Source organism: Channa argus, chromosome 17 (assembly GCF_033026475.1).
Source record: "Channa argus isolate prfri chromosome 17, Channa argus male v1.0, whole genome shotgun sequence".
Taxonomy (NCBI): domain Eukaryota; kingdom Metazoa; phylum Chordata; class Actinopteri; order Anabantiformes; family Channidae; genus Channa; species Channa argus.
This window is the reverse complement of record NC_090213.1, coordinates 11,467,866-11,489,843: the sequence shown is the minus strand read 5'-3', so window position 1 is coordinate 11,489,843 and position 21,978 is coordinate 11,467,866. Positions and strand designations below refer to the sequence as shown.

At 39.6% G+C, this 21,978-nt stretch overlaps 2 protein-coding genes across 5 annotated transcripts; both read right to left on the bottom strand.

Annotated features, from left to right (window-relative positions):
* Positions 1 to 1,715: 1,715 nt before the first annotated feature.
* LOC137102460 (leucine-rich repeat-containing protein 74A-like) lies at positions 1,716 to 8,943 on the bottom strand. 2 transcript variants are annotated; one of them, XM_067482013.1, is made up of 14 exons: positions 6,308 to 8,943; positions 5,996 to 6,164; positions 5,368 to 5,543; positions 5,147 to 5,254; positions 4,969 to 5,062; positions 4,820 to 4,869; positions 4,632 to 4,713; positions 4,088 to 4,173; positions 3,798 to 3,992; positions 3,571 to 3,666; positions 3,308 to 3,436; positions 3,048 to 3,152; positions 2,805 to 2,890; positions 1,716 to 2,586 (listed from the first exon to the last, which is right to left on the bottom strand). In XM_067482013.1, the coding sequence occupies exons 2-14, from the start codon at positions 6,051 to 6,053 to the stop codon at positions 2,565 to 2,567; spliced, it is 1,287 nt and encodes a 428-aa protein (XP_067338114.1). In that variant the 5' UTR covers positions 6,054 to 6,164; positions 6,308 to 8,943; the 3' UTR covers positions 1,716 to 2,564. The 2 variants fall into 2 exon arrangements, with proteins under 2 accessions (XP_067338114.1, XP_067338115.1); XM_067482014.1 differs by lacking the exon at positions 6,308 to 8,943 and having other exon boundaries at positions 5,963 to 6,160.
* Positions 8,944 to 10,071: 1,128 nt separating this feature from the next.
* On the bottom strand, positions 10,072 to 21,377 carry LOC137102461 (jun dimerization protein 2-like). Of its 3 annotated transcripts, XM_067482015.1 has the most exons (5): positions 21,220 to 21,377; positions 20,121 to 20,173; positions 13,058 to 13,275; positions 12,350 to 12,454; positions 10,074 to 12,059 (listed from the first exon to the last, which is right to left on the bottom strand). In XM_067482015.1, the coding sequence occupies exons 3-5, from the start codon at positions 13,250 to 13,252 to the stop codon at positions 11,868 to 11,870; spliced, it is 492 nt and encodes a 163-aa protein (XP_067338116.1). In that variant the 5' UTR covers positions 13,253 to 13,275; positions 20,121 to 20,173; positions 21,220 to 21,377; the 3' UTR covers positions 10,074 to 11,867. The 3 variants fall into 3 exon arrangements, with proteins under 3 accessions (XP_067338118.1, XP_067338117.1, XP_067338116.1); XM_067482016.1 differs by lacking the exon at positions 20,121 to 20,173 and having other exon boundaries at positions 10,073 to 12,059; positions 21,220 to 21,364; XM_067482017.1 differs by lacking the exons at positions 20,121 to 20,173; positions 21,220 to 21,377 and having other exon boundaries at positions 10,072 to 12,059.
* Positions 21,378 to 21,978: the final 601 nt, after the last annotated feature.

The following is a 21,978-nucleotide window of genomic DNA, read 5'->3' as shown; positions in this document are numbered from 1 at the left end:
TCGATCGCCCCTTGACAAGATCCAAATAATGGGATCATCTCTGACAAAGTCTTAAGGGTAGCTTGGCCCTTTTTTCCACTTGGCAAACCCAGGCTGAAGTGTATGCAGCTGCCTATGAACCCCCTTCAGTATTTCTGTTTACTTTAATAATCGCAGGGAACAATGGGTCCTAATGTACGTCTTTGTTTCTCTGCCAGCACCTACACAAATGTCTGAACAACACTGTTTGGAGGAAAAACACAGAATTCATTACGTGAACACAAAAAACCCAAACATTAGATTACCATGAGAATACTGGAGGTCCTAATTGGCCTGAATGCAGCAAACAATGACACAAGGGTTCCTTTAATTTAATTATTTACTTTCATTACCGCTCAAGATTCCATTAGCACTTTCGAGATCATGGTAATTGGCAGTGTGTGCCAGTGGGTGCATAGATATCTGAAGGGTTTGTTGGCAGGTTTCTTTTTTTTTTTTTCGTCTTCAAAATTTGGCCAAATCTGTGAATTTTAAATTGGACTGCTCAATAAGATATGGGTTTCAAGTCATTGTGTCCATTCATTTGAAAGATGGTCCATTAGAAATTGGCAGCAAGCGGTTTGTTTTCATTAAGCCACATCAGAGGAATAATTTACCTAAATTATTCAGTTATTTTTTTCTGTCTTTTAAATAAGCTAATTAAATCAATATTGTATAAAGAATTGTGCTTTAGTTAAATTTTAAAAATTGTATTTTTGGTTTCTGGTGATACTATTATCAACAGCTGAACTTGTCCATTTTTATTACTAAATAGCAGAGTTCGAATGACTTTTGTTTTCTTAGGACAACTGGATCAGTTTTCTGATTTACAAACTGACAGAAAAGGACTAAATAGCTTCACTGATTCCTGTTAAATGCAGATGTTTAACGAGTACTTTGCACAGCATGACTTGCATTCAAATTATGATTATGGTAGAATCTGATCTAATTCACCACAGTCCTGCAACAGTAATATCTTGTCTAACATTGCTATGCATTATGTAACTTATTTGATTAGGATCCACATGCAGTATTTGTCTGCTGCAGTAATTTAAAACTTAGCATCTAACTGGAAGCAAACCTGGAACAAATCAGCACATTTTGTGTAAAAACAACAACGAAAAAGACAAATTCTAACAATCTAAACCTGAAGAGACAAACAGTGAAGCTACTTCAAATTTTTATTCCCATAGAAATAATTGTGTTCACAGACTTAATGCTTTGGAGCTTTTTCTGTTTCACTTAAAGGTTGAACAAAAGTGGATAATGTGGACTTTGCCTGGGGGAACCAGGCGATGGTCCTGAAGGGAAGATGTGAACAAGGGAAGAGTTTAAAAATTGTGACTGACAATTATTTGACCCTCTCAGACAGGGACCCTGGCAGCAATTGCTTTTATGATACATACACATCTCACATATTCAGCTGGTAGAGCAGTCGTCCACGAACCACAGGGTGGTTGCTTCAATTCCTGGTCCTCCAGCCTACATGTTCCTGGGCAAGATACTGAAACCCAAAGTTGCCCCTATTGTTGGCTACTTGTAAGTTGCTTTGGATAAAAGCGTCTGCAAAATGACTAATTGTAATTGTAAGATATAGATGATGGAGGTCAACCACCATAGAAGAAATCAACCCACACCCTTGATCTGCGAAGAGGTGTCAACAAAAAAGGTGAAAGGAGCATCAAGCAGTTCTGGTCAAAGTTTATTGTATTGTTTTATTATGTTTTGTTACATGTACCTCTCTGTCTCACAGTTGAACATAAATGGATCAAGGATACTATCTTTTTAAGCCATTTACACAAATCAAAGAACATATGCAGGTGAGTGTTTCATGTCACTCTGTTCTGTTGTTGCAACTGAAGCCACCTGACAGAAAATGACTGCACTGTTACAGATCACACCTTGAGACAATTCAACACACCATGATAATCCTTCTTTACAGGACCTGCATAAGTAATCATGCACATGCATATTCATAAGCTCTGTTACCGTTAGAGCCTTTACAGGCTAGTTCATTCTAACAAAGCTAATCAGTCTGCTTAAACAACTAGCTTGCGTCTGGCTCTATTCGTGCTCTCCTTTCAGTCCTTTGATATGGATGCCAGCTGTCTTTTTCTTCCTCCTCTTGTTCTAGAAGATTATTTTTGGATGAACAGAATGAGATAGAGGACCCTGTGGCCCTGCTACAGACACAGCTGGCAGTGCTGAGGTGGTTGCAGCTGGTTGGTGTCAAAGGTTCAAGTATTAACACGGGACAGAATTGTATCGAGCTAAGAACTAAGGTAGAAATAGACATGGGGGGGTCGCTGATGTCACAGGAAGCTACTATTCAGTTACACCTGTTAGTGATTGGAATAATTTCTCCTCGGAAGTATTATTCTATGTAGAAAAAATGCAATTGTACCATTGTGAGGTTGATATGCCAACAAGCGGATATAGTGGTTTTGCATGGTCATCTATAAAGAACAACTGCAAAATAACTGATTGTAACTTTTATTTAAAGTGTGTCCATATCCTCATCTTGGTGAAGCTGTACATCTCCGAATCTATGACAGCTGAGCAAGGTGACTGCAACAAAAAGAAAATGGGATACTTTTAAATCTTAAATGATCTGCATAGTTATACATAATTGAGTTACAATTTGTGTGTGACCAGGTACTTTAAAACTAGTAATTTAGCTTCTTCACATTTAAAAAAAATGTCCCCATGAATGTCTATATATACACTTTTACTATACTATATTATACTATACAATTATTGTACATACATGCACTTCACAGACTAACCTGTATAATATTTTGGCTGTGCACTTCTTGTCAAACTTCTTAACCAACCAAATCAGCTGTCCCTGATCCAGAGGTATTTCAGCCGCCTGAATGTAAGACAACTTAAATTTTTCTAATGCACATCCAGGTGCAAAAGAATATCTCAAAACAAGTATTTTTGTGAGTATTTCAATTAACCCATTAGTGGTGTGTATCAATATAACATGAGGTTGTCAGCACAGTGTAGAATATTGTTAACCTGACCTTTACAGCCTTCATAAAGGCCAAGGTGGAGACCTCCATGACTCCTTCTTTGTCCAAAGCCTGGAAGAAATCCATGATGGTTTCATTTCGCTCTTTAAGGAATCTCTATAAAACAAAGCATTTTATTACTTTAAAATGTTTCTTTAAGTAGCACAAAATGTATAAGTGAGGATTACATATTTGTAACATCTTACACATTTAACTAAGATCAGGAGCATTAACATTTAATGTTTTAATTCTATCTACTTATTGCAGCGGACCATAAAGACGTCTAAAGCAGATAAGTTCCTGATGACAGAGTCCAAGACCCTGTACCGGACAGTCAGAGCAGGACTCTTCTGGTGGACTTGTTCAAGCAGCTCTAAAAAGTTTTCATACACATACACAGACTGCACTCCAACACATACACAGACAGACACATCGCAGGCAGATGTAATCATCATATAGACAAGATTCATGTGCATACCTAACATTTTTGTTTGAATCAATCGTGCTGAAGTGAAATTTGTTTAGCTGCACTTACAGAAATATCGATCATTTCCAGTGCTGAGTTTATGTTGTTTTTAAAGGTTGTAAGTAGTGTCAGTGCTCCGCTGTCTGTCATTGGGTTAGAGGCGAACTGAACGAAATACACACACACACAAATTTACATCTACAGTGAATTCTGAATCTACACTTAAGTGGAGTTCAAAAAAGTTTGAAATTATAATCGGACACAGTGCTCTTTGAATTGCCCTTTTCTCTACTCACCTTGAGAATACTGAGTGTGTTGTTGGAAGCCAGACCCTCACAGAGCAGTGTCACAGCTTGATCATCCATATTGTTACTGCTTAGGTCCAGCAGCACCAATGTGCAGTTTTTTTTCAATGCTTGACCCAGTGACTTTGCTTCCATGTAACCAAAATTGTTATATGACAGCTGAAGCTCTTTTAGAGTGGAGTTTACCTGAGATAAGAAACATGAATGACGAACATGTAAACAGGAAGCAGACTGTTGAATACACACTGAAGACTTGTTTTTGAGTGTGTTATGTCTGTCACCTTCAGCCCATCACTCAAAGCCACTGCACCACATGCACTAATGGAATTCCAGGACAGATTTAGGACTTGAATCCCTATATTTGTGGCTTTAGGAAAAGGAGAAACAAATTTAAAATTTCACAAAACACTTAAAACTGTAAAAGTTTTTTCAAGTCAAACTAAAATGAAAAGCCAAATACTAACCCATTTTAAAAAGAAATTGGTTAATGGAATACATACAAACAGAATGTATTTTGGTAGTGCTTGGTGTGGATTTTGACCTGTGCATTTTAGGTTCCACATAATTTTTTTTTCAAGGCAGATGAAGGCAGGTAAAAGGTAATTAGCCTATTTTGCTAGCTTCTGTTTTTGAATTTGAGTTAGAAACAAATTTAACAGCACGATTGATCCACAAAGGATAGATTGCTTAAATTAGTATCTGTCATTATTTGAGCTTGTTGAAAAAGACGAAAAAAATAAAGGCCATAGAAAAGTGGGAAGTGAAAATAAATTGAGAAACTTTGAGCCTTTAAATTGGTTAAGCCACAAAATGATCTATTTTTACCTATCATATCACCAAGGTATTTTCCTCCTTTATCACAGATCTTGTTGTAACTAAGGTCTAGATTTTTGAGCACATAGTCACTCTGTTAGATAGGAAAAAATATATATGTTAAATTACAGCGTATTATAGATGACAGTTGTTTAAATGTTTATGAGAAATTGATTGATCATTCAAAGTGTAGAACTCACACTTAAAGCCTCGGCAAAGCATTTAGCAGCAGAATCATCAAAATCATTTCCTACAGGAATAAGGGAATCTTAATTTTCAAATTATTAAAGGCTTGCACTAATCTTCGCTAAATAACAGTGCTGATCTTGAAGTCAACTTAACTAAGGACCTGAGAGTTTTATGGATTGGATGTAATAGTTGTCTACCAGCCTTTGGGAAATGATGTTTGCCCCTTCAAGGTGCAGCTGGTTACTGGACAGATTCTAAAGTAAAATTACAAAAAAACATTGGTGTAATCTATGTCATTGTGTTAGAAATAACAATTGAGATACTTTTAAAATAGTTACCAGGCTGCAAATAGTTGTGTTTCTTTGAAGCATCTTCATCAGATAGCGCACCCCCTCTGCCTGAAGTCCGTTGTGCTCCAGCTCAAGGTTTGTGGTATCATTGTCACACTAACCAAAGAAATATATATCATGAATTATGAAACATGCTAGTATAATATAAGGGTCAGTGAATTTTGTTGAACACATTTGCACATCTAGAGTAAAGGATTCAGAGCCCCTACTTGTAAAGCTATGGCCAGAGCTTTGGCCCCCAAAGGTCCCAAACCATAGTAGTTCAAGTTGAGATGTGCTTCACCCAAATGAGAGAGGAAGGAGGAAACAGGAGAGGTCCCTGTCTGCTGGCAAGCTTTGAGGTACAGCTCTGCACGGGATAAACTTTGCCTCCTATTTTGGGGATCTGAAAGAAAAAGGAGATAAAACAGAAGAAATGTGGGAAGACAGAGAGGCAAGGTTATTTTAAAAAACTTCTTACTAAAGTCCATAAAATTGTAGTGATGCTATTGCTTCAGGGCAACATGGGGGTGGAGTGGTCAATGCTGCAGCCTCACAACTGTGTCACCACTTCCCAGCTGTATATAATAATCATTAATAATAACCTTAAATACAACCTGGACACAAACATAAACAGTAGAAAATGGATGGAAAGATTAAACTGTTAAATTGTTTTATCTATTTTTACTAAAACTACATACAAAAACAGTTTCATAACTAACATATGTAACCTGCCTACAACAGGGCAAAAATCATTTTTGTAAATGAAATTTAAGACTTTTTTAAACTTTGGAAAGGAGAGTGGAAGTGCTCTCGACCACTGACCCTTCATTAGTTAGGGTCTTTTTTTTTCCCAACCTTCGGTTTCCAGATCTGTGTCCCACTCTTCCCCACTGTGCCGCTCCTGCTTCTCCATCTTATCCTGCCTCCCGTGAGTGCGACTGACTGATCGGGTGGCTGCCTTCTATACTTCCCTCTATCACACAAGATCCCGACGACCTCACCTGGGATCTTACCCCCGCTACACCTGTGCACACCCCAGGGGAGGAAAGAGGTGACGTTAGCTTGCTGTGTTTTATTATATTTATTATACTAAATTTTCTTTACAGTTCACTTTAGCGCATATTTCGATAGTTTTTAAATAATAATTACACAAAAGAATTGTGTTACCTCTTTATCGAGGGACATCAAAGGTGATGTAACGATGGTTACGTATTGCAACCCCAGCTACAATCGTCATGTTCTATATTCTCTGTAGCGCAGCCCTCTGGCTGGAGCACAATGAACCACGCCCACCGGTGAGTGGGCCAAAAGTTGCTACTGTGTCGCTCTCATGGTGCGATCATCAATTACGTCCGCAGATGCGCCATAAAACAGCGGCGTTCGTAGCACTTAATGCCCAAATGTGACCTTTTTCCTTCAGCCAGCAAGAGGTGCAAGTGGGGCCCAAAAAGCCAGAGCAACAGGGTCATAGAAGCCAGGGTTCCTTCTATGTCCCGTGCTGCTTGTCCTCTGGCTGTAGCATAATGAATCACACGCTACAGCAGGATGTGGTTCATGCTCCACTAGGCACATACAGCAGCTCGGAGCAGAACATACAGAACCCTGCCTCACAGCTGGAGTGGCCCCAACCGTGAAAAGCACAAGGGGGAGGGGGGAGACAGTGGGAGAACACAAATCTAGAGAGACATGACAAACTAACCGTCACTCGAGTGGAGGTGGGTGGGGGAAGCACTGAACTGGAGAGTGAGGGGCATGAAATGTCATGGAGATAGAACTGGACGAAAGACCAAGTGGAGGATCTGCTGCCAGGCAGATGTCCTCCACCAACACCTCTCTGAGCAGTGCAACAGAGGGAGCCATTCCTCTTGTGTAGTGTGCGCGAATGCGCCCCAGGCGCTGGGCCCCAGAGGGGCAGAAACCTTCCAGGATTATGACTCTTGACCCGAAAGAGCTGGTGATGCACTTAGGCATGAAGGCAGGACTGGGTCGGAGAACATTCGGATTGAGAGATACTCCGGGGAGACTGAAAGACGGGGAGACCCCTGTGGCATTGTGTCCGCAGCCATGTTCAGTACGCCGGGGGTGTATACAGCTCTGATGGAGCCTCCTTGCGATGATCTCAAGCCCCAGTGAGAGTGGACAAGTATGTGGCAAACTGAGAGCACCTCAGCAGGTGCGGAAGAACGTTCTACACAGAAAGCAGCTCTAGCACATTTATGTGGTGAGACGTGAAGACCGAGACGTGTGATGAGGTCGAGGGGGATGCCCTCTAACATGACACTGGGATCCCTTCAATAAGCCAGATCTGGAACCAGTGATGGAAAGATCTTGAGCAATCTTCTCGATCTGCAGGTGAGAAAACCAGCGCAGCAGTTGTCTCATGTCCCCAGACTTACGGAGAAAGTGTGAGGGGGCAAGACTGTAGCCAAACGGTATGCCCAGGAAAGAAGCGCAGAAACTTCAGGTAGTGCATGGGGGGACGCTGGTGGTTATGCAGAGTAACCCGGCGAATCTTTTGCGGCCTCTCTGTCGCCATCTGCACCTCCTTGATAAGGTGCTGAAATTAGGGCCAAACAGACCATCAGGGCTAATAGATCCCTCCACCATATCCATCCTGACGGCCTCTTGGATGAAGGAGAAATGAAGCCAGACGTTCCTCACGATCATCGTCTGTCCTGACGAGATGCACACCGGATTGATTGCTCCCCATCACTAGGATGGCACTGGAGAGCTTCGTGATCCCTTCAGTGTACCTGGTGTGGAGAGTGTCAGGCAGCAGTGCCAGCTTGGAACCAGCTTTGGCCAGAATAAAGATGTTGTTATCTGCCGCCGCCAACTGAGGCGGAGTAGTCTGACTCCAGCTCCGGATGACGTTGCCCAGCAGTTGGACAGGCGGGAGCCTCTACATCAGGCATGTTGTGCAGAACCCAATACTGTTCAAGGACTTCAGGGACTAATTCAGCCCAGGAAGTTCGTGAGCGAAACAGGAGAGCGATAAAGTAGAAACATTTGGCCAACTCGCCGCTGGGCGTGCAGGCACAGGGATTGGTTCATTATTCTCCAGCCAGATTTCTGCGTAACACAGGAAATAGAAAATGACCTTTGTTAATGCTAGCAGATATTTAAGCTTAGCTAGCATCATGGCGTTATATTTCATTCGAAGTCCCACTTCCTCCAAGGAGGACTTTTTGTTACTTATCCAAAATATTTCATTTGTGTTACAGATTAAAGTTTATAGAAATGCAAATCTACCTTTACTGGTGATAGAAGAGGAAACAGAAGCAAAGGTACCTGACCACGTTAGCTGTATTAGTTGGTGAAGTAGCTAACGCCAATGCTAGTTTTTAGATGACCATTAACCATCTTTACAAGATGCTTTATATATAAGACTATGTATAAGACTATACAGAGAAAGAGATAGAAATAGGATATGCACACATCTGTCTTTACATTGGCTGCCCTCAGTAATTGTGGCGTGGCAGTTTTGCTGCAGTTGCTAAGTTTGAACAGCAGAGGGCAAAGTCTTACTTGTGTAGAAAGCTGTGTATTGCGACGAGGTCAAGGGCTGCCGGCAAAATACAGGAAGTAAACATGACGCGTTCACTGACGAGGTCAAGGGCTGCGGGCAAAATACAGGAAGTAAACATGACGCGTTCACCGAGTGGGAGTGACTGCAGTTGCAGACGGAGAAAGTGTTTTGTAAGAATGATGTTGCTCAATGCTCATATTTCTGCAGACGTCCTCATTTTGTGTTTTTATTGTGTTAGGATTGTGGATTTTTGTGGATCAGAAACGCAGCGTCATATATCCGTGATTTGGGATAAACTAATGTTTTCTGGAGTACTTTGTATTTTTGGTTTCTTTCATTTTTTTTATGTATTCTGTATTTCATATGCTTGTCTTGTAACAAAAGTAATTTTTTTTCAAAGGTAATGTTAATGAGAACGATGCTATTTAGAGCTGTGAATGTTCTGTTGTAGGTTATTTGTGTACAACTTTCATCCTAGTGTATTTGCCCTAGAACTTGCACTGGACTTCTAGTGTTTTTTATTTGTTTTTGTTTTTTGATGTTGTTGTTTTTCTTTTCTTCCATTTTTTTCTTTTTGGAATTGCTCATTTTGTTAAACTTGAGTCACTGTCCATGAGTGGATAGGAAATTTACCACTTTATGTCAAGAAATATAACTATCAGATAAACCCTATAGATAATACCTTTAGGAAATAATGAACCCACATAAAATAGTCATTTGAATAGTTGAGTGTCATTTGACCCGGCTTTACAATCGTCTAGTCTACTGCAAATCATGCAGTTTTCCACTAGATGGAGCTGCGGACTGTAAACTTTCAGTCCAACCTTCTACATTTAATAACACCATTTCTATATTTTAGTAGATGTGGGGAACTACAACAACTCTGTTTTATGTAGTATATGTGGTCCCATTTCTGTTCTTTCAGGTCTATCAGATGTATTAATTCACTTTGCTGTGATGTTGTCTTTAGGTCAAAATGTGTTGAGTGTTAAGAGTATTATGTTTTGTTATGGTGTAAGTGCTCTAATTATTACTCATTTAGTAATTCTCAGTTGACTGTAGGGAGGGATCTGGGGACCAGTCTTACTCAATTGCTATTCTATTCACCTTAGACCAACACAATATTTCAAATAAATCCTGTCAGCTCATTACCCATATCAATAAAATGGGTTTACTTATGATAATAAAATCAGAATTTGCATTTGAAGAGAAGTCAGATATTGCAACTAAGCCCATAAACAGGGCCATTAATTAACTTAGTTTAACTTTACCTGTACACTCAACATCTGAACGATTTTAGAAACAATCTATTATTCTTTAAAAACAAAAAAATGCAATTCCTTTGTTTTATATGTACATAGGTAACACCTGTCCTTTGCACAAATGGCGACAGGGAGGTATTTAAGTTTTTGTTTTGTTTTTTATTTTACTTTTATAATTGCATAGTGTGTCATTGTATAGTTAAAAACCAAACACATTTAGGACATTAACTCCACAAGGAAAGTTCATACTCAGCTGCTGGTTTTCTTATAGGAAGAGCGTGTACATTTACAGGTACATAATGGATTTCATGGTACTAGCACATTTCTGATTGCAGCTGAGTTTAATTCTTTCAAACGCCCTATGTTACAACTATCCCCACCTTTTCCTAAAGTCCTGCATTTAAAATGTCTCTTAAGTTAAAGTACAAACGTCCTGCATTTAGTGCTAATAATTCGACTCTTAAAAGTAACCAGTAACTAATCATGAACTTATTGTAGTGCAGTGGCTACATATTTTTTCTGAATTTGAGTGTAGTATGAATTAGCAGAAAATACAATAAAAAAAATTCTCATAATAAAATCTAATAATTGTTAGATTCTATAACTTAGGGAGGTAAAAAGTAGTAAAAAACATTTTATAACAATTAGGGTGGTGTTAATAGAAAGTAATGTGATCTTAAAATATAAAAGATAAAAAATAACTTCTAAAATGTATTAAAAGGATTGTAGCTTTCTGTCTTCAGGTGGAAGATACAGTATTTCTCCTGCTGAGCTCTATACAAATGGAGCTGTAGTAATTGATCTGGAAAGAAATAAAACCATGACTCACGGATGTTTTTAAATAAAAGTAGAAGCCTAATTCTGACAACATTCCTGGCCCGTTAAAAAAACATGATTGCACAATTTGTGTCACTTGATACTTCGGGTGTCATGACTAGGAGGAACAAATACAATGACTTAGGATGAATTTCACTGGAGAAAAAAACAGACATAAAATACTGCAGGTCTAATGGACTAATTCAAAACAGAAAAAAAAAAACAAGTCATTTTTTTCTAGTTAGAAAATAAATTTTTATCTATGCAGAGTAAAACAGTCATACATATGAGATACAGGTCCAGAACAGACATTGAAATACTGCTCAACTGCAAAGGTTTCTGTTTGTTTTCACAGCTGTTTGACAGCGCAACATGACACAAACTGGAAAGATTCAAAAGACAAATCACATCAAGTGATCAACAAGCATTTCATATATGTTTATGTATACAAAGCAGTATAAAACAAGTACAGACAAGTCCAAAAAAAAAAAGTGTAAACATTTTGTGTACATGTGCTTTTCATGACGCCAGCGTCACCACAAATCGGATCAACCGCTAACTGCCATTGTCGAGGCAGGATATAGAAATGAACCAAAAAAAATTAAACTACTTCAACTGGTGCACTTGAATTGAGTATTGTTTCCTAAAACACTACACCTGTATATTTCAGTTAGCATACATAGGAAAACTGCAGAACACTAAGCCCTGTTTGGCTTCTGCACTAAAACAATGTCACACAGTCTACCAAGGGCTTTTTTAACAGAGCACCATATGATATTAGTGTGTTTCCTCAGTGTTGTTTCCAGTCATACTCTACTGTTTCCATCGGTCCCTTTATGTAGAGGTGGTTGAAGTAACAACTAGGCACAGTGGGTGTCAACAACACTTAATGCAGAGATGAAACTGGGTATTTCCAGTCTTCCAATGGACAGAGCCAGCTCATGTAGCAGTTCTGAGGAAGCCCTACATCCTCAGGTCTTTGGTCAGAGTCTCCAAAAGTCTCCAGTTTGGAGCTCAAGTGCTTTAGAATTTTATTGCAGGTTATGTTTTTCATTTTAATGGCAACCGCGGTGGGGGCCAAGTTGGCCTTCAGGGACTTCACGTCCCTGGTTTCCTGGTTTCACTTTGTGTCAGTAGACAGCTGCTCCAGCAGAGGGTTGGCCTCACTCTCAGGTGTTTTGACGCTGTCGGTCCTCACGATGCAGGTGGGCCGGTGGAGGTTGAGCATCACCATTAGCTGCTGCCTTTCCAGACGGAGTTCCTCGATCTGGGCCTTCAGTTCTGAGTTCACCATCTCCAGACGCTCTGATTCCTGAACAGAGAAGGTAAGATATTAGATACTACAGAAAAAAATAAATGGTTCAGACTACTTTGCACTTGTTAATCTTATACCTGTGACTCTTTAATCACCTGTGAAAAGTGACGTAACCTATGGCTTTCAATTGTGCATTCGCTTGTTTTAACCACTCTTGAATAATCTTAGCTTAGAGATGGGCTAATTAGCTTAAACATGAATTTGTGTTGCTCATGATAAGTCTGACTACTTTTTGGCTGCCACCCTTAGCTGCTCTGCTTTTGCTTATCAGTATGCAGTGTACTCACCCTTTGAAGGAAGTCAGTCCGTTCCTTCTTTTTGTTTCGGCATCGCGCTGCTGCTACCTTATTTTTCTCTCGCCTCCGTTTCCTCCTTTCTTCATCTTCATCAATCTGCAAATATACTGTCTTGTCAATATGTAAAACGGGGCTTGGATTACTGGATTTTATGTTAAGAAATATGTCTGAATTACATAAATCATGAACAACCAGCAGTAGTCATCACCATGATGGGAAACCTTATGTTGTGCAACTTTTACAATTCTTGTCCACCAATAAGCCACAACAATAATACCACCATGGTTTTAATATTCAACTATTATGTTTTTTATGAAAATATTTTTTAAAAATGCTGATATGATTACGGTTTAACCACCTCTCAATACATAAAGTGGTTAATCTTTACCAACAGTGACCCTTATTTTTTTATTATCATTACTGCAACCTGTATTGTTTTCTTTGTGAAGTACCTTTACTTTTTCGCTTTCAGTAAAATATAGACAATCTGCTTCTTACTTTTACTTGAATAAAAGATTTGATTTGTAGTGGAGAATTTTACTAGCATACTGGCGCACTGCATCACAAGAAAATGATAAAAACCTGCCTTGATAGACAGCTTTGAAAAATCATGAAGCTAATGTTTCTGCCCTCTGACCTTATACATATGTTTCACACAGTCTCCTTCTGCACCATTTCCTCTTTTCTCTTCCGCCTCACCTCTGTCTTTATGGCCAGTGGCCTCTTCCCCAGCCTCCCCAGGAAATGCAAAGGGGACAGCATGCTGCCCAGCTGGCGGAAGTCAGCTAGCTTGAGTTGATCAGTGAGTGTGGTGGCTGAGATGCCTGCCAACGGGCCGAGGCTGGGCAAAGAGCCCGCTGCCAGTGAAGGGTCAGGAATCTGTCCCGGCATCATGTCCGACCCGGCCACCACCGCAGCTGTGGAGAGAGAGAGAGAGAGAGAGCGAGAGAGAGCGAGAGCGAGAGAGAGGAAGGGAAACAAAAAAGAGGAAGAGAGGAAACGATTAGAACAAATCAAGATTAGGAGAATGAACCGTGAAATAAACAAGCTGACTGTGAAAACACAATGCAACTTTTTATAGAAAACCAATTAAACCATTTTATTAATTTTTAACTTATAATAAACGGTCACATCCATTTTACTTTTAGCTGTCATGCATTGTGTGCAGTTTTGCACTTTTAAATACCTTTAACCTTGTAAAATGAACCTTAGGTTTATGGATTATGGATTTCTTCCATTGCATTGCCGTCACATCACACTCTGTTTTCTTTTGATAATATTGACTATCCTCCACAAAAAGATTAATTTACTCTCATCCTTCTTAGTCAAACATCTTTCTAAATACAGGTTGTCATGTCCAAGAATGCATTCAAATGTTGACAGCTGTGTTATCTTGTTAGTCAGCAAAAAACCTTTACCCTGTCAGCAGCTACACTCATCTCTTTAGTGTCACATGCAAAGACAAGCGATGAACCTGTCGAGCTGAGCACATAAACAGAGGATAATAGTCTAAACTTATGCTCCTGATAGTTTACTAGCAGCCATCATCTTCAGTGATCATTCAGTTCTTGTGAAGAGGATATCAAAAACATTTGTGTTATAACAGAGCAAGTAACATTCATGAATTCCACCACCACCAACAATTTTGGGTAGTTTAGAGGGTTCGATTTGACCACAGCACTTTTTAATGTAATCAGGGAGGAATGAGGGCCAGAGGGGGGGAAAGGAGAACTTGTTCAGGCCTAAAGGAAGTGGCTGAAGAATTAAGACATTTCTCTAATTGCTCTTAGACCAAGAGTCGGAAAACTTCTGATGACTAAATAAAAAACAAATGCTACAGATGGGAACAGTGTAACTTGAGTCGACTCTACCCTGCCCATCCCTGCAGCCTCTGAGGAAAGACTGAGCGAGAGTACTACATTTTTAGAAAAACCTTGGCAAAAAATGTTTCTCTGTCCAGCAATTATGTAAAAAAAAATAATAATACAGGAAAATTTTAAAAATGTGTTCTTTTGATGAAATGTTACACTGGATAGAAACAGAACTATAGAGCGAATCTAATTAGTTTCTGACAAAATGCCTGTATGACTGATACAAATGAAAAGCAACACTGGCAGAATGTCAGCTAGCATAACCAGCAAAACCAAAGTTAAAAGGATACATGATATCATTGTGACTTCAGAATTACGAATAATTAATTTAAGCCTAATTCTCGTTTGCCTCCTCAACCTGAAACCTCTGCAAGTTGGCCACAAGCGAGACAAAGCCCCTCTCATATAGAACCAACAAAGACATGCATTGTGAGGTGCTGAGAAAAACAACTGACTTCTCTGGTGGGTTACTAGCTGGCAGGCCAACTCTAATGTAAGTTATACCAAGTTTTTCTTCCTTTGCTGCTTTTTTGACTTGCTCTAGTACAAAAGCCATAGAGGAGGTAATAAAAAAGTGGAGTTATATAACTCTTTTCTAATGTACTCCACCCCGCCTATGGGCTGGTCTTAGTTTTTTTACAGTTGGACTGGAGTTTTCTGTCATAGAGACCAAATCAGCTTTTAACAAAAAAATAGTTTCTGAGCAGCAGTACTTTACTTCTTTGCTATGTGTGTCCCACGTGGCTTAACATGATTTACCATTTACAAATTATAAATCAGTAGTTTAATGACTAGTTTTGACTAGCAGGTATGGTGCAAAACGTACAATTTGGTCTAAAGCAGTTGTAAAACCACCTGTGCTCACAGATTACTTTATGTAGTATCTAATCTTCCTATACTTAATTAGCCATAACTTAGATTTGACAGTCCATAAGCAACAGTCAATACATGTCCTGTCACAATCTGTCAATTCATCTCCTACACACCACAAACCTGTACTTGGAGTGAACAAATCAAGCAGACTTGATTTATTCATTCCAAGTACAAGTTTGTGTGTGGAGCCAGTGTGTCCAATGAGGCATTTTATTATTTAAATTCTTACTGCCCCCTCCCTATCCCTCCAGCTTTCTCTTCTTCTCCTCCCTCATTCCCACTGTATGTATACTCCCATTTACACTGCACTTGGCAGCAGCCTGTTGTTTTTGCTGGAGAGGAAAAGAACAAGACAGCCCTAGTAAAAAAAAAAATTAAAAAAAATAATAAACTCTCCCAGACAAAATTCCCTCTCTCTGAATCTCCCAAGAGAGGAGAAATGGAAGGTGCCAAGGCCTTCTCATTCTGCAAAGAGGCTGTCTAAGAACAAGGCAAGCCATATGGCAGTTAATCCAGTCGTGAATAAGAGCAGGCACTATTAGAAAATAGCCAGACAATAGAATAAACTGTTGGACTGCAGTAACTTCTTTTCCTTTCGGCCGTTCCCTTTCACGGGTCGCCACAGCAAATTGGACTGACGTAACTGAAGCACAATATTTACTATAAGTGACAAAACAGTGACCTCTGTAAACTTAAAAAATCAATGCATTTAATATTAATCAACAGCCTAGTTTAATATTTCACATCAGATCTGATGCATCTGCACATCTGTATGTTTTACCACAGAGGAACAGAACCTCAACGTGTGATAAAGATTAACCCCCCACACACACACACACTTTTTTTTCCTTATATTGCTCATTTCTAACCAATAACTGCACTTGTATTCAGAAGTTGCAATCCAAACTAAACCTCAGGCCCAAGAAAACAGCCACAGGAACTGAAGCACACATTAGGAATGACTGAGCAAATGACTTTCAGAGCCAAAAATTGAGTCCAGTATCCAAACTAGCCAAACAGACATTTGACAGGTTTACAATCTCAGATTAGGCCTACACCAGGTTTTTTTTCAATGTTAACTGACACTGAAAAAATAAGTAAGTACTGGATTAATCTTATTTTATGTCTATTACACTGGTTCATGTAAGTACATTGTTAACCCCGCACAGTCAAACATAACGCAAGGAAAGCCCCAAGTCTTTGCTTTGGCTTGTTTAAACATGCAACTGAACGGAGGCCTCAAACACGCACACACACAGACACTAGCTTTCAGTATATAAACATAAATAATCCATACATTTCTTTATGACATCAAATCTAAAAATAGCACAAAAAAAACCCAAAGGCACTTCAAAATAAACTGGGGAAATTATGTGTGAAATAACAGGTATCAATTATGAGACAAAGCGAGCTACATGCTATTCCAGACATTTTATTGTTTTGTTGTAACAAGTAACAGGTTATTGAATCCTCACTTTTGGGTTAAATGTGATTTAAGTTGAGAAAGTTAATTTCATGTGTAATCTGTTCCATCTCTTTCAACCTGCCACACAAGTTTTTAAAAATCCCCCTCACAAAAATCAACACCCTGTCAAGTATAGAGACACGAAACCCTAAAGAAGTCTGTACAACACAGGGAAAGTTTTCTGATGCATGTCTCACACAGCGTAATTATACCCACAAGTGTGAGTCAAAGTGATTTTTCAAAACATGGGTATTTTTCCTTTTTTTTTTTTTTTTCTGTCAGCAGCAGCCTGCAGCCTAGGATTAGTGGTCAGCATTTGATGATGCAACCTGGGTACTGTGCTTTTGCAGTCAAGCAGAAAAGCCAGTGCCACAGCTTTTTGGCCCACAGGATCCAGAAACTGACACCTACACAGTCCACCAATAGACTGGGCACTGCAGCCTCTTAGAGGAGATGAGCTTAGCCAAGTGGAAATGTCATGTTTTAGTTATAAACTATAGGACCATACTCAACCCAAACTCTGACTACAGCCCAAAACTAATCTAACTGCTTATGAAATAGCTGGAGGTGTGTGTTAAGAGTGTGCATGTGAGCATTCCTGTATGTAAATACTGAGTCTCAACTCAGTCTATTTCCTGAGTCTTTCCTCAGACCAATTAGGAGTGCTGAGGAATTCAGCCCCTTACCAAACACGAGCAGCACGGCTGGAGGCCCTATTATCCACATCCCCTATAGAGATGGCAATGGAGAGGCATAGGGGTTTCAAAGGCCACTCATTATGTTACATATAGCTTATTTTCAGGTATCTTTAAGAGATACCTAGTTTCACAGCATTACGGGAAACACATGCACACATTTCAAGATGCAATTTGGCCACTTTGTCAGTTGACTTTATTAAAGTGTAATTTTGAATTAATAAGCCATCATATGGCCCACACACACACACACACCAGCATCTTGCAAAATTCTTGTAAACAACTTCTGCAGCTCTAACTCTGCACAAGTGTTTAATATGAACAATGAGTGGAGACTCAGGCCAAGGCACACTCTCAATCTTTGGCCAAGGTCTCAGCGATCATCATTACCGTCTGCACTGAGTCAGGCTGTGTGTTGAGTTACAGCCTTTCGCAATCCTCTGAGGAAACAGGGAATTTGGCACAGACTTTCCTTGAGGACAGGATAATCCAAATATACAGTATTTACATGCCTGCAACTACTCATTATATTTTCACTGGAGAGACAAGACATGATGCAGGCATGAGAACAAAGATGACACTATTAATGGCTATTACTCTGATCACTTTACGGTCATCTCTGGCCATTAAACGCAAGAGTGATCGTGTGGGAGTGGAAGTGATTATCACAACAGAAAAAGGGATCCCTTTTCAATATAGCTTTCATTTCTCTTTTGGTTCTCATGAGCTAAACAGCTGGTGTAGGTAAAAGAAACCCTTCAAAAGTCCTATGTGAAGATGACTAACCTTCCCAAAGCAATTCAGTGCAATTATGAACATTTAACCTTGCAATGTTGTCAGTGATGAGTCCCTCAGATGCAGCAGTAATGGGATAGCTTAACATTTTCCTTACAAGTACAGTTTGAATCATCTGTGAGCAAGCTGTAGTGCAGTGCATGCAAAGGTTATCTTTTGTTCAAAATGAAATTACACAAGCAAGCAGGAAGTTTAACTAATGCATTTTATTGCAGCCTAAGAACGAAACATTTTTTCAGACATATCCAAACACAAAGCACCTGCAGATTTGCACAAAGCATTAAGATTCTGACTGCTTTCATTTAAACAGTACTATGTGATTATTGGCTGGATTCCTGCTTCGCCTTCTTTATGCCATTTAAACAGTCTCACATCTATATTCTGCATCCAGGTGGTCCCGGTTGAATTTTTATAATGTTAATATTTTTCTCCATGTCAAAAGTCAGTAATACACAGAGCTTTTGCTTTGCACAGACATAGATTACATGAATCTATTTTTTTTTTAAAAGCAGAAAAAAGCCATTTGAAATGTATTGAGTTTACATGTATGACAAAGCCAACCAAGTTCCTGCAATCTCTGTCAAGATATTAGCAAAACCAAGTCCAGAAAATTAGATTTAATGCCGCCTGTTGAAGCAATCACCATTATTATGTAACATGTGGTTGTCACTGTAATGCTGTTTTATACTTTGTCCTCTGATATTTCCTCATCTGCCCCAAGTCAAGCAGACATTTTCTCTGATTAAACAAATTGATCAATCCCTTTGTTACTCCCGATGGCTTTTAGCTAAAGTGCAAAGTTTGGGTCAACATTTATGGACACTTAAGACACTTTTTATGAAAACAGAAAAATGTTTTTATGGCAGACGGAAATTTAGAAAATCTGGAAATCATAATGTAATCCTGTTTAAAAAGTGCATTTACTGTGCTCCTTTAATAAAAACACCGGTTTTCATACTTCTCAGTTACACATTTGGACATTTGTGTGTTTGCTTCCATACTGTAAATCTAGTCGGTCTTGACACCCTGTTTTTACAAACCATCTGGAAAGCCTTACAATATAATACTGATTATGGTATACCCACAGCAGTGAATAGCTGCTCCCCCAGTATTAGTATTGGTATCACTGAGCCTGGCTGTTGCATAGTTGGCCTGCCTGCCTGCAATGCGTCTGCTTTCTACTCAGTGTACTGGGGTGCAGCTTGGCAATTCCAGCTCTCCAGAGACGCACTGGAAGGCATTTCTACTTAAAATAAACCCTGTGCGCCCACGTCCAGCCTTTCAGTCCTGTCGGCCCTGTGCTGCTTGTCGGCTTGCCAGCCCTTCCCCATTAATCCACTGCAACGTTCCATTTATGCAGAAACCATCCTACGGATGTGCCTGGGCAGGCGCTGGGGCATTTAAACCCTCTGCAACACACGCTTGTTTACTTAGACACACATCAAGACACAAAGGAAACACATATATTAAGAACGCACAAATAGTTTCCGCCGTGTGGCATGTAGCCGTACAAGCAATCTGTGCCAGCTGGAAAGCATGCACCAAATATATAGGAAAACTCTGACCCTATGAACTTGCAAGTCACAAACCCACACACATGCAAATGATCCAACCCTACCAGTCATATTTCCCATTCCATCACTGGCCTTTAACCTCAAGACCAACAATGGCACATAACTGAAGCTACTTCTGGGCTTAGGTTGAGTTACTGTTTTGGCCGTGGTAGTATACAAATTCACATGTGAGGCATGCGTTTTGCATGCGTACACACAAATACACACTTTCCCTGACCCTCCTCCTTTTGGAAAAATGCTGTAAAAATGCTAAACATGTGCCCTGTTATGGGTCATAACAAAGATTACAAATATAAGCCAATTTAAGCACACATTCCTGGCTCACAAGCTCTTCAAATAAACTTCACACTTCATTTACATCACTTATGTTTCAAGGTGAACTAGCTACGCCAAGAAAACTTGTTTTAGTGTGACAGCATGTGATACTTGAGAAAGCAGCTCTGATTAATTAACTCAAAGTTAGTTATAAAGGCACACACAAATACTTACTCAGAGAAAACTTGTCAGTCGTTTTCTGTCAATGATGCAACTGTGTTTGGACGCTGTGAAGAGGTAATAAGATATTTATTACAATTCACAGGAAAAGTATCAAGCAGAAGAACCAGGGATTCAATGGTTCCTCTTTCTCAAATGTGACGAGTTTCTGCTTTTTTTTCTATTTTGTAAATGCAATATCTATGCTGTTGAACAGTGAATACAATCTGCTCAACTTAGCCAAATGCCGTTTGTATGCTGAACACTGAACTGATTGTTAAAAAATGATAGACAGCTTCGTTGACTGATGCACCAAATTAGATAACACCCTAAATCATTTGTATTTCGTCATTCCTTTCCACCTGAAATCTCTATCTTAGAGTCATTTAGCAAAGCTGATATCTTATCCATCTTGCAGCTGCACACTCTCATTTAAACGTTTGTTTTTAGTCAGATTGACCGGATGAAAAGGGCGATTATTATGTTTCTTTAGTCTGTAGAGGAAACTGCATCGTTGCACATTTGCATCGGAGTTCAATTGGCGTTTCTATAAATGATCAAACTTGCAGACTGCGTTTGGTTTGCTGTACCAGGCTTCGCTTAACCAACAGTTTGAAACCCACAACGTGTGGCGTGTATAACGTTACATAACTCTTCACAAGGCTAACCGACACTTCTCCTGTTTAGCAACACTGAAATGGAGAATCCCGAGATGAAAATACCGACAGAAGCTGGTGTGTAATTTAGCTAAGGCGTCTGTAAATAACGAGCTGTAACCAGACAGTTGCTACAGCAGATGCAACAACAACGGAACGTTAACATTCTTTAACGTTCGCTTAACGACTGTGTCAGCAACACGACAAACTTTAAAACTAACAAGTCCGACTTTCCACAGCAATTACAGGAAAGACGTGTTCACCCTCGTTTAAATCATAGCAACTGACACCAAAACGCGCAGAAGTCAATGCATTGGGTTTTTACAGCGTGGTGAGGAAGGGGAAAACGTGCAAATACGTGAAGCCAGAGCCAACATTATGCTACTAATTAACGTTAGCAAAAACACAAGACAGAATGAAATAACATCGCAGGTGTGTTTACAAAGCAACAGACTTACCTGCTGTGCGTCCAAAGATCCGCAGTAATAATGGGACTGGGACGGAGTCGGGACTCGGATGTAAGGCTGGGGACTAGCTGAAACCGTTGCATCAGCCCGTTTAAGTACTGACGGTGTCTGAGCGCTGAGGAATGCGGAAGTGCTGCCCCAGACGTAAGCTGCAAGAAAATGAGGGCTGGAGACGCTGTGGTTTATTACTCCACCCATAGCAACCGAAAATCAACATGCGCAGAGTGGAGCAGAGGAAAGTTTCAGCTGAGGGACAGAGACAGGGGCAGACGTGGGGAAATACACGCCTATGACCATAAACGAGTCAGTAAATAAAAGTGCTGCTATAAACACTCATACTCTTGTCTGAGCAGCAGGTGTTTTATTATTTGACAGAAGGCTGGGATGAGAAGATGGAGCACTCGCCGCAGACTAAAATATAAATTGTTTCGGCCTATACGGTATAAGTTAAGGGCTGTCTTATACAAATATCAAGTCAAAAATGCTCTTTGTTCGTCTAGCATACCTGAATGTTATCTTGATCAAACATTGCATGTTGTGTAAACTCTCCTCTGCGTTTGATTAGTTTATTATTTATTAGTATATTGAACCAGGTAGAATTTACAAATTTATGTCAGCTTTATAAAACCTCTCACTCATACATGCATTCATGCATTATAATACTTACAAAAATACATACATATTTTATTAATTCCAAGGGGAATTGTGTGTTACACACTACGTGAACACATTGTGTAATAGAAAGGATAT